Source organism: Elaeis guineensis, chromosome 9 (genome assembly GCF_000442705.2).
Source record: "Elaeis guineensis isolate ETL-2024a chromosome 9, EG11, whole genome shotgun sequence".
NCBI lineage: Eukaryota > Viridiplantae > Streptophyta > Magnoliopsida > Arecales > Arecaceae > Elaeis > Elaeis guineensis.
Genome location: NC_026001.2, coordinates 8,148,004 through 8,166,607, shown reverse-complemented (window position 1 = coordinate 8,166,607; position 18,604 = coordinate 8,148,004). Strand labels below are relative to the sequence as shown.

Genomic DNA, 18,604 nt, shown 5'->3' with positions numbered 1-18,604 from the left:
GTAAGGTTCTTTTTCTATTTATTTTTTCTGCATATAATGGATCTCTCTTTGGTCTTCTCATGGATGTAGGCTATGGCCGAACCACGTAAATTCTGATGTTCTTATGTGGTTTGCTCTTATCTATTTTACTATATTATTTTTTTTTAATCTTTGATGCACAAATACGTTTGGAGATACACAATTACTTGAATATTTTGCTACACTATACCACTAGTTTTCGTAACAAGGCTTCATCTATGTAGCTTGGCTGTATGGATAGTCTCTGAGTTAACGACTGGTATGATCTTACCATATTATTTTGGACATATCTTTATAGAAGATTGGTCTCAATTGATCGGTCTCTTTCATAATAGCATCCAAATTTAAATCATTGGATCTTTGGTCTTATGCATTAGCGTGCTCAAAGCTTTCTCTAAGTAGAATTGGCATTCTTAGGCCACACTGGTGGAGTATCTTCTCAATTAAACAAGTGAAAGAAGAAGACAGAGTGGTGCGTGAGAAGTTTCGCACGACGAGATGAAAGAGGCCAACTTCGTAAAACGGGAGCTTTCCTTTCTGAATGATGAATGTCAAGCTTTGATGCTAGCCCCTCTAGTCCACGTGAATTCTACCGCCTTGCCGAGTTTTGGACAAAAAGGAACAACCAAACGTACGGGTGATGCGACTAATACTCTCCAAACCTCCCGTAGGATATGTGGCTAGAATTGATTGTAACACAATTTTGTCTACAAGAAATATAAACCATGTAGCTCATCCTCCGATCGTTTTTTTTTTTTCCAAAAAAAAAAAAAAAAAACTTGCATTTAGATTTTCATAAATACTGTACAATAATTAAAATATAAAATTATAAAATAATTAAAAATAAAATCGAAACATATCTTGAGATCTTGACCACTAATGATATAATCGCAGTAGCAACATCTTGTGAAAGAAGAAAATAATGAGATAGATCTTTTTCTTTATTTTTTTTGATTCCTATCTTCTTAATAAAATAAATATTTTTAAAAATATAAAAATCTTGATATTTTAAAATTTTTATAAATAGATACGAAGTGAGACCTAGCACAGTTAGTAATATTAATGGATTCATTCATTATAGAGTCTATCAATTAAATTAGATCTATACGAATATCCTCTACATCACATGACTAAAATAATAAAATCTAAAATAATAAAATAATTATAAATAATTATGAATTCTTTTATCATTCGTTCAGACGATAATTTAGTCTATATTACATAATGAATTAAAATAAAAAAATCAGTTCATAATCGATAGAAGCTTATTTTATGGGAAATTTCAACATGACATATATCGTCCTTATTATTTTGATATGCTGCAAGTTTGTATTTAGTAAACCTGCATGAGATCTCACAATCCGAAACCATTCCATGAAGAAATAAAGGAAAATGAGGAAATAGTGATAGCATATTAGAATATCATCATCCACTCCCGGAAGAGAGCTTTTATTTATTTGGTAGACCCAAGTTACATCTTCGCACCTAAACCATGCACGAAGAAACTTGTATCCGTGGGAAAAAAAAAATTACACACCATGCGCAAAGAGACATATCAGAAAAAGGAAAGTAGCATACGATTTTATTCGAATATCCCATATATATATATATCTAAAAGTCCTCTTGGCTGCCTCCAAATCCAATGCTGGAGCTACTCTGTTGCTTTGGAGGACAAAAGCCACTGGGAGAAGTACTGGAGGGTTTCACCGTCAACTCTGTAGGAGTTCTGAGTGAAGCTCAGTAGTTCCGACCAGGTGAAGTCTGGATACTTGCGAGGATTCTCTTGGCTCACCAGTGCCTCTGGGGGCCGGAGCACTCTATCGCCTCTCGGACACAGGAAGAAGACTATCGATTGCCGCGTGATTTCCGAGTTAACCACCGCCCGGTGCAGGCAACTCTTGTATATCCCATTGGTTAAACCCTGCAAATTAAACAAACAACAAAAATAAGATGCATGGCGCGCATAAATTATTAGTATGTTTTGCATGCTCATTGATTGGTTTCCCGACCAAAGATTACCTTAATTGCATGTACTAAATTTCATTTAACTTTTGTATTGGTGTTATTTTGGTACTTTTCAAAGGGTTCGCATTGTATCTTTTGCATGAAGAAATAATTGATTTCCTTTTGCGATGTCAACCAGTGGATCATACCTTGCATAGATCTCAAAGCATGTTAAATTTTTTGCTATCAACTTTCATAGATTTTAAAATAATTATTGTGCGATCTAATGATTGATGTTGTGAAAGAAGATGGAGCATTCTTTCGTACCAAACATAAAACATGAACCCTTTTTCAAAGGCCCGCGAAGTGATTACAATATGGGCCCGACCTAAATTTGAAGACATTAAATACAATGTAACTATATATATCCTCTCTCTCTCTCTGGTTTTTTTTACTATCTAAACCAACAAATTAAGATTTGCCTTTTTTTGGAGGAAAAAAATTGAAGGCGTTCCTTTTTTTTTTTTTCTAGTTATTTCATCCAACAATTAAATTTTCTTAATTTCTTTGCTTATATGCTTGAGTCATTAACCCAAGGCACGTGATCCCCACTCCCCTCACTCATCATACTTTTCATGTGTTCCTTTACTCTTCTATTCATTTCATCCAATATTTAAAGTTCCTCACTGCTTTGTGGTATGCAGCTAAACCCCCTCCCTCTACGCCTTTATAGTAACTTCCTCAGCCCAATATTAAATGTAAAATCCCAATATAAAAACATTCTCTCGCTCTAAATTTCATTGTCACAATCTTATCCTAACAACTAATTTGTCCTTTTCTTTCATCCAATATTAAACTTCCTCAGGTTCAATGCAAGTAATCCCCCTCCCCTACTCTGCTTTTAATAGTCACGACATTAGCAACATTAAATGTATCCTTTTTCGGCAAAAAAAAAATAAAAGGAAAAAAATAAAAAAAGATAACCTCCACCCTTTTCCACCTCCCAAGTGCATACCATGAACGTGTCACCAACGTTGATCACCAGCGCGTCCGGCTCCGGTTTGACCGCTCGCCATTTGCCATCCGAAAACACCTCCAGCCCTCCCACTTGGTCTTGAAGCAGCAGTGTCAGCCCGTTCGGATCGTTATGCGGCCCCGTCCCAAGCACCGCCTCCGGCACTTGGCACGGCGGATAGTAGTTGCATCTCGATACCGACTCCCCGTCCTTGAAGTACTCGCGAAAATACTCTTGATCCACCCCCAAACTGATCGCCAAAAGCTCCAAGAGCTTCAGAGACAACTCCTTCATTGCTCCAAAATATCTCTCGTAAACCCATCTGCGATAAAGAAATAATGAACATATACCTTCAAACTGGAAAAATCCAAAAGTAGTGTAGTCTAAGAATCACAGCGCATATATATATATATATATATACACAAACCCGATTGACTCAAAATCCTTCCCCAAGCTGGACACGAAGTAGTTGACGATACCATTCTTGGATCCAACGTCATCATACCCAAAGGAGAGGGTCTCCTTCCAAGGGAGCTTGGAGGATAAGCGATCCGCATGTGCTCCGGTGTAGCCCCAAAAGTTCCCAGGCTGTCGCTCGATCTTTAGCTTGGTCTCTAGAGGGAGATGGAAGAGTTGGTCCGCGTTTGTCATTGCATCGTGGAAGAGAGACGGGTTGATGCCGTGGTTGATTACTTGGAAGAAGCCATGGGTGAGGCAGGCTTCTCGGACCATCTCAGCAGCACGACGGGTGGACGACTCATCTCCTTGAAGAAATCCTTTGAGGTCGACCACTGGGGCCTCAAGTTCTTCCAAACAGTCGGGCCTCTCGGACAGCGGCCAGAGGTATTCTTTGGGTATGTTGGTTTTGTTCTGGAGGTGGGAGGGGTCAAAGACCACGCGGCCAGGGCGGTCGTTGTCTTTGCTCAGGACTGAAGATGGTTGCAGTGGGGCGGAGGTGGCACTGGAGGCCATGGGAGGATAGGATGGAGTATTGGCTCTATGTGGAGGGTGTTGGGATGAGTGAGTTTAGAGGAGTGGTGAGGTATTTATAAAGAGGGAGACGAAATAGAGGTGAAAGTAACGTGGAAAATATCCGTCTCAACCGGTTTTCGTATCCAAATCAATTCGCATTTGAATAAAATTTTTTGAATTTGATTAATATCTATATTCATATTCATCAAAAAAAAAAAAAAAAAAAACAACTATATAATCTATATCCGAATATCTAAATTTATCTATAATTTTATATAATATTTATTAATTTTTTTAAAAAATATATCATCATATAAATATGTTATTAATTTGATTTATCATCTATTTAGTAATATTGTTGGTTATGTAGTTATAAAATTTAATTATTCAACCTATATCTATAATTATATCCATATTTTTATTATCCGAATTATTTTCGTATCCATTTAAAAAAATATGGATATGAATTTTTATATCCGAATAATATCTGTATCCTTATTGTATTTATCATATAAAACAAATATGATATAGATATACGGATATCCGATCCATATCCGATCTGATTTCAGTCCTAAGATGAAAGAAGACAATTAAGGAAAAAAATTAGGAGGATAGAAATGGGACAAAATTTGTTGGGTCTATCATCTTCATCATTAACACATGGTTACATCCCCCTTTTCTCCATTATTAATTGTCACTCTTGATAACCATAATAATTATTATAATAAGATTATAAAAATTAATTAAATTGTAGTACTCTGGCCCACAACTTTGCCTGAGATTCAGCAAAATCTCTTGAGTTTAAATTTTTTTAATTATATCCTTAAATTATATTTTTAATACATATGAGTGATGTATTGTTATCTGGGTGTCAAAAAATTACATCGTGTGATAACTTAAGCTTGCTTTATAGAGTCTCTATCTTAGTAAATCCCCACCCCTGTTCTCCCAATCCCCACCACTAATGCTTCAAAACTATTGCCCCAATTCATGTTATTATTTAGAGACAAAATTCTCTTGCTTTTCTCGCACCAGATATTATTTTAGATACACAAAAAAAAAATTTAAGTTTTGCAAATTTAGGAACTCTAATTTATATCTCAATATACTCCTCTCTCTTTAATTTTCACTATCTTAATCCAATAATTAAAGTATCATTTGTCAAATGCTCCGATCATTACACCCAATCTAATAATATCCTTCCTCTTTCTCTCTATTTTTGTCATTTTCTTAGCTCATTGTTGGTGTGTCACTTTTTTAAAAAAAAAAAAATATTCTCTTATTCTTCTTTTCATTTTATCCATTCTCCATTTTTTTTCGAACAATATGCCCAACATCGCTAAACCTGATGCAGTTGATCCCTTCCGCTCTTTGCTTTTCATCGTAACTATCTTAGCCGAATAATTAATGTATCCCAAATTAAAGTCATTAATCCTTTGTTTGATAAGAAGGATGGTTGATGGAAGATTAATAGGAGAGGAAGGATGGATAAAAGAGATGATGGATAGAAGATATGGATAGGAGAGGAAGGATGGATGGAGCAAGGATGGATAAGAGAGAGGATGATGGAAGATATGGATAGAAAAGGAAGGATGGATAAAAAAGAGGATGGAAAGAAGACATAAATGATTTCTCTTCATTTTAGTAAAATATATATAAAACGATAGATATAAATGTTCTCTCCTCTATTTGGTAAAATATTAAATAGATATTAACGATTCTCTTCTCTATTTGATACAGAAAAGAAAAGAATGATTGATAATATTTATAAATATTTTTACTAAACTACCATTTGATAAAAGATATTGTCATTATTAAATTATAATTCTTATTTATACTACAAAAGTAGAGCAAAATATAAATTATAATATTTATAATTTATAATTATATAACTATTTAATTTAATAAATAATTTAATAAATTAATTATATATGAACAAATTTATTTATATATTAATTATATAAATAGTAGTTAATTTATAATTTAATTTAAATAGTTAATTAATTTTATGCAAATAGTTAACTACAAAATAGTGAACATAAATAAATAAATAAGTAAATAATTTAATTATTTACTTATAATTATAAAATTATGTGCTAAAATTAAAATAATTATAATAAATTTAATAGTATAGGACAAATAATATAGGTAAATAAAAAATATATAATTAAAATAAATAAAAAAATAAAAAATATTAAGATTTTATCAAAAAAATTAATAAGAGATAATTTTATCAATATAAAAATCTACTCTCATATACTCTCCATCCATCTTTTCTTACATTCTCAATTTAGAAGAATATAAAATGGACGGATGGATAGATAATGCTTCCTTTTTATCCATCATTCCTAAAATAATTTGAACCAAACAATGGATAGAGACCGTCCATCCTTCTCTCGTGACTCTAACCAAATACAAGATAAACTCTAATGTAAATACATCCTCTCTATACTTTCCATTATCATTATCTAAGTCCAAAAATTTAATGCTCTCCTTTTATATGTGAAAAAAATTAATGTGTTTCTTAAGTTCTTCCGTTCATTTACTTAATAGTTAAAATTTCTTTATTTTTTGTTGGTCATATGCTTAGAGACAGAAAATTCCATTACAACTAAGAATAATCTTTCTATAGGTTCAATAGGTACGACCTTAGCCCATAATTAACGTTTTGAACCACATGCTCAAAGTCATTATACCTTAACACAGTTACCTTTCTTCTCTATTTTTTTATTGCATTTCTTCTCTCTCCCTTTCAATATCACTATCTTAGCCCAATAATTTATGTCTCTTTTTAAAAAAAAAATAAAATAAATGTGTTACTGTTGTTCCTCTGTTTATTCAGCCAATATTCAGTTGTTCACTTGCACACGCAAAATAGCAACCACACACATGCAATGCAGGTTCCAAAAATTTAAATTTATATAAACTCTTGAAAGAATGATAGAATCTTTTCTTTGTTATGTTATTGCAGTTAAATGGATCGACTAAAACCAATGTCAATCTGATGAGAGAGAATGTAAAAAAATTATCTTAATTAAAGAAAAGGAAATAGACACATCCATGTTTGGCAAGAATAATGATAAAAAATGCTAAATAAAAATAAACTAAAAATCAAATAGAGAAATATGGCTAAAAAGTAAACAACAATAGGATTAAAGTTTATAATATAAAATAAGAATAATTGAAATAATAAAATAAATAACAAATAAAATAAAAATAAATGCCTTGCAAAGTATAAAATTGATTAAAAAAAGAAGTATAAGAAAATAATTTAAACCAACATAAAAATAAATGTAACTTAAAAAATAAGTTTATAAAACACAAAATTATGTAGTAGAAACAAAAAATGGAAAATAAATTAAATGCAAATAGAATAATAGTTTAAATATTAGTTGATATATTTATAGGGCAAATAGATAAATTTTAAATAAAATTAAGTAATATAAATATACTGAATAAATTTAAAAATCAAATGAGATAATAAAATACATAACAAAAGAATGAAAGAGGATTTATTGAAAAATAAATATGTGACCAAAATATAACACATAAAACCGAAACTTAAGAGTAAAAATATGAAAGTCCAAAATATTTAATAAAATTGAAAACATTTAAACTTATAACATAAGAAAATATAATAACGAACAGTGTAATGAAATTTCAATAAGAAGTCATTGATAAATTTAAAATAGATAAATTAAAATAAATTTAAAATGTTGAAACTAAAGTATATTCAAATTTTGTATAGAAAGATTGAAATTATGATTAATGCGAATTGGAAAAAACAAATGGGGTGTGTAGCTAGGACAGGAAGAGAGGGATTTGCGAGGTGTGCAAGATAGAGAGGGCCTGGAGGAGGGATGAATGAAAGGTATAGAGAGAGAGGGGACAGGGGAAGATGGGGATAGGGGTGCAAATGAGCCGAATAACTAGCAAGCTATTTAAGCTTAATTTAAGTGCAAACTTGATTTGACTCGGTTATCATCGAGCTGGAGTAATAAAAAACTTAGCTCAAAGATTTGCAAGCATACTTGAATATATATATATATATATATATATATATAATATTATATTTTATAAATAAAATATTATTAATTTAGTATTTTAAAATATATTAAAAAAATTTATTTTATTTTAATTATATTGTAAATTATGATCAATATTTGAATTGGAGTTCGAGCATAGTTTAGTTAATATTCAAGTCAATTTGAGTCGATCTTAAATATTATTTTTTTTTATCGAGTCAAGTTTACAAGCTTGGATATTAAAGTTTGATCAATCTCAAGTCATGTTTCAAGAATGAATATTTTAAATTGATCAAGCTCGAATTTTTAGCTACTCGACTCGACTCGACTCGATTCGATTGCATCTGGAGGTGAGGAGGAGGCAAAGAAGAAAATTGAGGCCATGAGGGGGGAGCATGTGACTGCACATGGACACATACAAGGAGGGGAGGGAGTTGGGACGTGAAGATTAAGAGGTATATCCAGGAAAGATTTTTATTTTTATTTTTTAGCTTTTTGAAAGTTTTTACTAAAAGTCTAATCAAATCTCATGATCCAAAAAAAATAGAAGCGGGGCATGCAGTCAATGTATTTTAAAAATATATAAGGGTATTTTTGGTGTAAAGATCGATAGACAGAACTTAAAGAGAATAATCCTTTGATTTCACAGCTATACGTGTGTGCATATTGTACGAGCTTTTATTTGGTTAACCTGCATATATAAAGAGCTCACAACCTATCACCATCCCCATGAAGAAACAACGAAAACCAGAAAATATATATAAAAGAAAAGTACTGTTATGTCTTATTCAAATATCATCCACATCTCAAGTCCAAGAAAGGATCTAAACGCACATAATATTTCAGAACCAACACACACACGTATAAAAAGGGTGGAGGGGGGGGGGAGGAAAACCAAAACATGCATGTCTCCGGTCAATGCTTAGACGTGTTTGATCAAAACTAATAACATTCGTTCTCTTCAGACCCAATGATAACAAACTTCTCAAGTCCGGGCTGGAGCTACTCGGTAGTTTTGGAGGATAAAAGCCACTCTGTGAAGTTTTGAAGGATCATGGTATCTATTTTGGATTTCGTATGAATGAACTCCATCAGCTTCGACCAAGTGAAGTCCGGGTACCTGCGTTGGCTCCACTAGTGCCTCTGGTGGCTGGATCATTCTCTCATCCCTTGGACTCAAGAAGAAGGCCAGACTTCGCCGCTCGCTATGCTTGCTTACCACCACTCGATGCACGTAACTTTTGTACATGCCATCGGACAAAGCCTTCAAATCTCTGAATTTGTGAAACCAGAAGATATATAGAAACTTAAAAGATTAAATTTGTGATGTATACGATGTCGATGGGCGGAGATCGATCTTGGCATATCATATGCATGCAGTGTTCCATAAATTGATCAACTGACGTGTAGAGTGGTTTAGAATTGATGGAATAATTCTACCGATCTTCAATTCCGACTATAGATCTGTTATAGCCCAAACCAAGCCCACTAAAGCCCATTAAACAAAAAAAAAAAAAAAAAAGAAAACAGAGCAGGAAGACTCCCGATCGGAGTCTTCCTCTTCTCCGATCAAGAATCGGAGTCCTAGGGCCATTGAAAGACCCTAGGACGAGCTCTATAAGAACCCTTCCCCTCTCCTCTATGGGTAGACCCTTCCGTCGCCGTCGATTGCCGGAGATTTTTCTCCGATTTTCCCGTTTGAAGCCGTGACTCCTCGACCCATGTTCGCCGCGATTTCTCGCCGGTGGGGGTCACCGGAGGTTGTGGTAAGGTCTCCCTCCTCTCCCTCTCTTCTCTCCCTTCTTTCCCGTGCCTGTGTGCACGATGGCCGGCGACGGGTGTCGCCGGATTTAGTTGGAGAAAGAAACCCCCTGTTCGCCGCCTCTTTCCTCTAATTTTCCGGCGCCGACGGTCACGCCGACCGCCGGCCCTGGTCTCTCCGAACCCGGGAGAGTCGGCCGTTGCCGCCGGCCACCTCCGGCCATGAGATGGACGTGATCGGCCGATCAAGGCACGGGGACCTCTAGGTCCCCTGTTTCGGCCCAATGAAAGCCCGGGAAGAAAAGAAGAAGAAGAAGAAGGAAAAGAAAAGAAAAAGAAAAGAAAAAGAAGAAAAAGAAAAGAAAAAGGAAAAAGAAAAAGAAAAAAAAAAAAGAAAGAAAAAAAATAAAATAATAATAATATAATAATAATAAATAGGATTTTCTCTTCTCTCTCTTCCATGAAGAAAAAAAAAAAAAAAAAGAGAGAAAGAAAGAAAAGAAGAAAGAGAAAAATAAAATTAATTAATAAATAATGAGATAAATAATAAAATATGAGAAAGAGAGTTTCTCTCTCTTCCCTCTCTCTCTTCAGCTTGAATTAGTATTTTTCTCTCTCTAAAATTGGATTTTCTCTCTCTACTTTCTCTCTCTAGAATTCTCTCTCTAGATTATCTCTCCTAAGATTTCTAGAATTTTGAGAAGAATGATGATGAATTTAAATGATCCTCGTGATGGATTTTTGATCCGTGATCGTCGGACGGTACACCGACATCCACTTTGATCAGATCAAGTATTTTTAGATTTTATTTCTCATGATCTTATTTAATTATCCACATGATAATTTTAACATGATTTGATATGATCAATCAGAATTTGTTGAATCATATTGTCTGAAGAATTCAAGATGGATTTTCTCTCTCTAAAATTTTCTCTCTCTAGAATTTTCTCTCTCTAGAATTTTCTCTCTCTAAAATATTCTCTCTCTTGATTGATTCTCTCTCTAAAAAAAGGTTAGTGAATGAAGAAATTTCTTTTAATAAGTCTGATCTGATTCTAATGAAGAACCTTGATCCATGATTGTCAGACAACGTACTGGCACCCACTCTAATCAGACCATGAATCTTTAGATTTGATCATTCCATGATTTGCGATCTAGCCATGACTTGATTTGATCACATTGATTTCACCAATCGAGATATTGGACCCATCGTAATATTGGATTGTGTCACCTGATCAATTCGAATTGTACCTCATGAATTCTCTCTCCTCTGATTTTCTCTCTCCACTTGATTTTATGAAATCGATGAAGAAACCTTGGTCCTATCACTTCGAATCCGATTTGATCTGATAGTCAAACTTTGGATCGTTTAGGTCCTAATTAGATTTTGATTAGATGAAATTAGATGATCGGACCTAATCTAAACCGTTGAAATATAGAATTCGTATTCTTTCTAATTATTCAAATTGATTCTGTATAGGATTGTGGATGTTTGATCATGGGATATCGCGATATGATCTACGAACAGAATTTTTGGAAGAAAATTTATAGAATTTTATGGATTTATTGGAAATGCGTTCGAGGTAAGTAATGTTTCACCTTTTCTAGATTCATCGGCAAATTATAGTGTATTCTTCTGACATGATTTGTGAAACGATGCATGAATTGGATGAATGGTATTTTTGTTATGAAAATATCTTATTTGAAATGTTATGATGAAGCATGATTGAATATATTGATTTCATGATGCATTATATTGATTGATTTCGATACTACATGATTATATGTTTTATTATCGAAATTAGAATATGAAACATGATTTATGAAGAATTATGATATAAGAAACAATAAGAATTGACAACCTGACTGTGTTGAGGACCCCGCCAACGGGGGCATATACGTTGGCAATTGACTGTCCTGAGGATTTGTGTCGCCAGTAAGACCAGCGACATGTCGCCAGATAGACCAGCGACAAAACCGCCAGTTAGACCAGCGGTTCCAAAGGACTTGGCTGCCAGATGATTCGCAGCCCACCGCAAGCAGATACGCGGTATTATGACCCTGCCACAGGGATAATGTGGTCATAGCTCATGGTTGACGAAAAGAAATTGAAGAACAAAAGAAATTGAAATCCCGAAAGAAACTTGAAATTTCGAAAAAGAAATGAATTTGACATGAATTATATTGCATAATTGAAATTGATTTCGAATTGATGAACTCTATATGCTTATTTTCTATAAATGATTATTTACTTATATGCCTGATGAAATCTGTTGAGAAGTGATCGTTGCTTACTGGGCTGTCTAGCTCATTACCTCTTATTTTACTGTTTTTACAGATATTGAGGAATTAAGATGATACAAGATATGAATGGAAGAGTGATCAGAAGCAGAATCATTATACTTTTATTTAGGTTGAAAGTCTTATTGAATTTGGTGTAAGACCTATGAATCATTGTTGAATTTATTAAGATATTAAAGAAAAAATTTAGATCGTTATATTTTGGATTTAAATTATTGACTAATTATTCCGCTGTTGTTTTAGGATAGTATGATAAGATGCCTTGCATGCTTATGGGAAGAGTTTTCTATGAGTATGCGGCGGTTGCCATGACCCTCGATTCAAAATCTCGGGTCGGGGGCGTGACAATTAATATGGTATCAGAGCATAAGTGGATGAATTATGAATCATAGAATCAGATATAGAATGGGTGTAAGTGGATAGACACCAGGGACATTATAGTGTAGATCTTTGATGATTGTAGTTGGAGAAATATTTATAAATTTTGATTAAATATTGAGATTTTGTTTGAAAGGATCACAATAGATTATAACATATAGAATTTGAAATATGATGGATGATCTATTGATCATGATATGATTAGTTAGATCTTGATCGAAAGTAATCACAAAAGGATTGATATAAAATTGTATTGTGCATTATGGTTATTAAATTGATCATTGATTATTCAAGTGAATCGTAAGTTCAAATTCGATGTGAGAATAATACTATGATATTACTTCTAGTTGAGAAGTTGACTATTATTAGCAAGATAAAGACTTGACGATAAAATGTTATTCCAGAATGGGCTAAGAAAGTTTTTTTTTATGATGCTTGATTGGAATATTTATCGAAATTGAATTTGATATGTGGATTATATATAAAGTGGCATATTGGGATGAATGTATATTTGAGGATATTGCAAAGAAACCTATTTCTTATTGATGAAATCGATTATGAGGTTGTAGAATATTTATCATACTGGAAGCTTTAATCATCATCCTTAGATCTAAATAATGGATTTTATTATGTCTATTGGAGACTACATGATGTGTATGAAATTTTAATTTAAAGACTTCGTATCTAAGTTGATCAAGAGATTTTCTGATATTATTGTTGAGGTTGTTAATGAAAAATTGATATCTTCAGATTAAGATAAAAGATCTGATTTATATTTATCTCAGATTAAGAGATCCATGTGAATTTACAATTTAGAAAATTGGGATTTAGGAATTGATATGGAGTTCCTTTGCTTTTGTTAACGAGGTCCCTAATTGAATCTATTATTAAATAGAGATTTGATTTTTGAAGCTTGTATGATTATTATGAAAGGATATTTGATAGATATTGAAGATCCTGATGATAAAAATTTTAGAAAAGAAAATATTAATAATTTGAAATTCATATATATTCAGATTATGTCCAAATTTGATGGAGCATCGAAGAATTTTCTCGTTGATTTGACTTATAAAGATTTTTTGGTTTGAAAATTATCGAATTGAATTGATATGAGAATTGAGATTTGATTCATATTGATTATAGTAAATCTATATGATGGTTTAAATATGATATTGGACTAAGGGTTAATCAAGATTATTGTACATCAGTAAAGATATGAATGAGAATCGAAAGTTAATCTTTGATTTCAATTAAAATTTGAAATTTTAGGATAAAGAAATAATTTGATCCAATTTTTTTTGGTGAACCTAAGAAATTTTGATTGTTAGATCAGAGTGCGCAGCGGAAGCATGGTAATCTGAACTACTTTGAGTAAGTCAGGAATGTTGATTCTCTGAGTCAAAGAATTATAATAAATGATATAGTTTGATATAAAAAAAAAAAAATTTAGATATCCTAATGTGACTTTTAAAAGTAGTGCTTCCACCTACTATGCTACAAAAATAATTAGCATCCTAATTCTAGGATGAGTGGACCTTTGATTTTTGATTTTAGATTTAGAATATTTAGAGATAAATTTTCTCTATTCTAGAAATAAATTTTATAATTCTTTATTTATTAAGAAGAATTTGAGATTGTTTATCGAATGATGATTTTGATCTTAGATTAGTATACTCAAATAATTATCTCCAGGGTATAATGAAATTTGAAGTTAGAACTCTTTTGATTATTATTATTTCTCAGACTGAATGAAAAAGATTGAGGTTATCTGTTGATATTGACGATTGTTCTACAAAAGATAGAATGGAGTTATTCATAATTTGATAATGAATCGATTAATTAAGAGTTGTTAATGTTTAGATAAAGAAAATTGATATACTTACTTAGAATAGAGACATTGATTTTGATTATAAGAAAAATATAGTTTTGATTTAGATCAATTTTTGAGTTATTGATTTTTATTATGGAATGACTTAATGATAAAATTTGCTTCAAGAATTAGAATATTTAAGAGTTTGAGGGTTTGAGTAAGAGAACTTCAATGACTAGAAAATAGTGATATTGATTTCAATCAACAATGGTGATATTGATCTTTATGAAATGACTTAATGATGAATGAAGTTCTTATGCAAGAATAGAGACATTGATCATTTTCTATTCACAAGAGATAGATTTGATTTTAATTTGAGTCATGAGATATTGAATATTAATTTTTACAGGAAATGAGATCATAATTTTGAAATCTTGAAATATTGAAAATCTTTGAGATGTTGATCTTGATGAATAAGAAAATGAATAGTTCCGTATCAGATTGATATTAATGTATTGACTTTTTCCTTATGAAATGATTTAAGAATGAATTTGTATTAAGAATTAGAATTTTGAAATATTTGAGGATGAGATTCAAGTAAGAAACTATGAAGACTCAAGCAAAAATATCCCCAGCTCTTCGAGACTACAGGTATGAAAATTTCGAGGACGAAATTTCTTTTTAGGGGTGAAGAATGTTATAGCCCAAACCAAGCCCACTAAAGCCCATTAAACAAAAAAAAAAAAAAAAAAGAAAACAGAGCAGGAAGACTCCCGATCGGAGTCTTCCTCTTCTCCGATCAAGAATCGGAGTCCTAGGGCCATTGAAAGACCCTAGGACGAGCTCTATAAGAACCCTTCCCCTCTCCTCTATGGGTAGACCCTTCCGTCGCCGTCGATTGCCGGAGATTTTTCTCCGATTTTCCCGTTTGAAGTCGTGACTCCTCGACCCATGTTCGCCGCGATTTCTCGCCGGTGGGGGTCACCGGAGGTTGTGGTAAGGTCTCCCTCCTCTCCCTCTCTTCTCTCCCTTCTTTCCCGTGCCTGTGTGCACGATGGCCGGCGACGGGTGTCGCCGGATTTAGTTGGAGAAAGAAACCCCCTGTTCGCCGCCTCTTTCCTCTAATTTTCCGGCGCCGACGGTCACGCCGACCGCCGGCCCTGGTCTCTCCGAACCCGAGAGAGTCGGCCGTTGCCGCCGGCCACCTCCGGCCATGAGATGGACGTGATCGGCCGATCAAGGCACGGGGACCTCTAGGTCCCCTGTTTCGGCCCAATGAAAGCCCGGGAAGAAAAGAAGAAGAAGAAGAAGGAAAAGAAAAGAAAAAGAAAAGAAAAAGAAGAAAAAGAAAAGAAAAAGGAAAAAGAAAAAGAAAAAAAAAAAGAAAGAAAAAAAATAAAATAATAATAATATAATAATAATAAATAGGATTTTCTCTTCTCTCTCTTCCATGAAGAAAAAGAAAAAAAAAAGAGAGAAAGAAAGAAAAGAAGAAAGAGAAAAATAAAATTAATTAATAAATAATGAGATAAATAATAAAATATGAGAAAGAGAGTTTCTCTCTCTTCTCTCTCTCTCTTCAGCTTGAATTAGTATTTTTCTCTCTCTAAAATTGGATTTTCTCTCTCTACTTTCTCTCTCTAGAATTCTCTCTCTAGATTATCTCTCCTAAGATTTCTAGAATTTTGAGAAGAATGATGATGAATTTAAATGATCCTCGTGATGGATTTTTGATCCGTGATCGTCGGACGGTACACCGACATCCACTTTGATCAGATCAAGTATTTTTAGATTTTATTTCTCATGATCTTATTTAATTATCCACATGATAATTTTAACATGATTTGATATGATCAATCAGAATTTGTTGAATCATATTGTCTGAAGAATTCAAGATGGATTTTCTCTCTCTAGAATTTTCTCTCTCTAGAATTTTCTCTCTCTAGAATTTTCTCTCTCTAAAATATTCTCTCTCTTGATTGATTCTCTCTCTAAAAAAAGGTTAGTGAATGAAGAAATTTCTTTTAATAAGTCTGATCTGATTCTAATGAAGAACCTTGATCCATGATTGTCAGACAACGTACTGGCACCCACTCTAATCAGACCATGAATCTTTAGATTTGATCATTCCATGATTTGCGATCTAGCCATGACTTGATTTGATCACATTGATTTCACCAATCGAGATATTGGACCCATCGTAATATTGGATTGTGTCACCTGATCAATTCGAATTGTACCTCATGAATTCTCTCTCCTCTGATTTTCTCTCTCCACTTGATTTTATGAAATCGATGAAGAAACCTTGGTCCTATCACTTCGAATCCGATTTGATCTGATAGTCAAACTTTGGATCGTTTAGGTCCTAATTAGATTTTGATTAGATGAAATTAGATGATCGGACCCAATCTAAACCGTTGAAATATAGAATTCGTATTCTTTCTAATTATTCAAATTGATTCTGTATAGGATTGTGGATGTTTGATCATGGGATATCGCGATATGATCTACGAACAGAATTTTTGGAAGAAAATTTATAGAATTTTATGGATTTATTGGAAATGCGTTCGAGGTAAGTAATGTTTCACCTTTTCTAGATTCATCGGCAAATTATAGTGTATTCTTCTGACATGATTTGTGAAACGATGCATGAATTGGATGAATGGTATTTTTGTTATGAAAATATCTTATTTGAAATGTTATGATGAAGCATGATTGAATATATTGATTTCATGATGCATTATATTGATTGATTTCGATACTACATGATTATATGTTTTATTATCGAAATTAGAATATGAAACATGATTTATGAAGAATTATGATATAAGAAACAATAAGAATTGACAACCTGACTGTGTTGAGGACCCCGCCAACGGGGGCATATACGTTGGCAATTGACTGTCCTGAGGATTTGTGTCGCCAGTAAGACCAGCGACATGTCGCCAGATAGACCAGCGACAAAACCGCCAGTTAGACCAGCGGTTCCAAAGGACTTGGCTGCCAGATGATTCGCAGCCCACCGCAAGCAGATACGCGGTATTATGACCCTGCCACAGGGATAATGTGGTCATAGCTCATGGTTGACGAAAAGAAATTGAAGAACAAAAGAAATTGAAATCCCGAAAGAAACTTGAAATTTCGAAAAAGAAATGAATTTGACATGAATTATATTGCATAATTGAAATTGATTTCGAATTGATGAACTCTATATGCTTATTTTCTATAAATGATTATTTACTTATATGCCTGATGAAATCTGTTGAGAAGTGATCGTTGCTTACTGGGCTGTCTAGCTCATTACCTCTTATTTTACTGTTTTTACAGATATTGAGGAATTAAGATGATACAAGATATGAATGGAAGAGTGATCAGAAGCAGAATCATTATACTTTTATTTAGGTTGAAAGTCTTATTGAATTTGGTGTAAGACCTATGAATCATTGTTGAATTTATTAAGATATTAAAGAAAAAATTTAGATCGTTATATTTTGGATTTAAATTATTGACTAATTATTCCGCTGTTGTTTTAGGATAGTATGATAAGATGCCTTGCATGCTTATGGGAAGAGTTTTCTATGAGTATGCGGCGGTTGCCATGACCCTCGATTCAAAATCTCGGGTCGGGGGCGTGACAAGATCGACTTCATAAACACAGCATTCCGACTGACAATCAGTTGACTGACTTACGGTCAGCTATTTTCAACCATCAATGGATAATCACGACAACTCAATTAATATCCGATCGATGATCATCCGCATATCAGAGTTACCGACCGATACTCATTCGGATCTTCACGACTACCGACATGTAGTCGGCTTATCTTCTCATGATCACATGATACCGGAATGTGCGAAACCTACATATCTAACCGTTATAAATAGTTATCAACTGTATGTCACGATCATTAGTGGGCATAAACAGCCTATGAACTCCATGATTATGGTTCGATAATTTAGTGCCATAAAAAGCGGGACCACGTGCTCGACGGTTATATCTAAATCATCTATAAAAAGGAGGTAAATGAATAGCATAAGTAAGACAATTCTGAGCTGAGACTCTGCTATTCATAATTCTCATATGCTGTTCACCACTCTCCACTGACTTAAGCATCAAAGGGTCCCCGCCGGACACAACTCCGGTCAGTGCAGACTTCTTTTGCAGGTGCTCTTTTCGATGACGGGCACAACAGGAAATTGGCCGCAACAGATTGGTGCACCAGGAAGGGAAAAAGATACAAGCAACCATACCAAAAATCAGAGCTCAACATTCAACAGGATCAGTAAGGCAATCTTCCTGCCGAAAAGATGTTCTTCCCTCACCTCCATTGGCAGAGCCCAGCTCTTCGCATCCTGTGGTTATCACAGACGCACAAATTG

At 33.5% G+C, this 18,604-nt stretch overlaps 1 protein-coding gene and 1 pseudogene across 1 annotated transcript; both read right to left on the bottom strand.

The window, feature by feature from the left end:
- Nucleotides 1–1,430: 1,430 nt before the first annotated feature.
- On the bottom strand, nucleotides 1,431–3,989 carry LOC105051806 (gibberellin 20 oxidase 2). Its single transcript, XM_010932419.4, has 3 exons — nucleotides 3,405–3,989; nucleotides 2,978–3,299; nucleotides 1,431–1,939 (listed from the first exon to the last, which is right to left on the bottom strand). Exons 1-3 carry the CDS (start codon nucleotides 3,947–3,949, stop codon nucleotides 1,670–1,672), a joined length of 1,137 nt encoding a protein of 378 aa, XP_010930721.2. The 5' UTR covers nucleotides 3,950–3,989; the 3' UTR covers nucleotides 1,431–1,669.
- A 4,987-nt stretch (nucleotides 3,990–8,976) lies between these two features.
- LOC140851452 (gibberellin 20 oxidase 2-like) overlaps nucleotides 8,977–18,604 on the bottom strand; it is a 33,322-nt pseudogene continuing 23,694 nt past the window's right edge.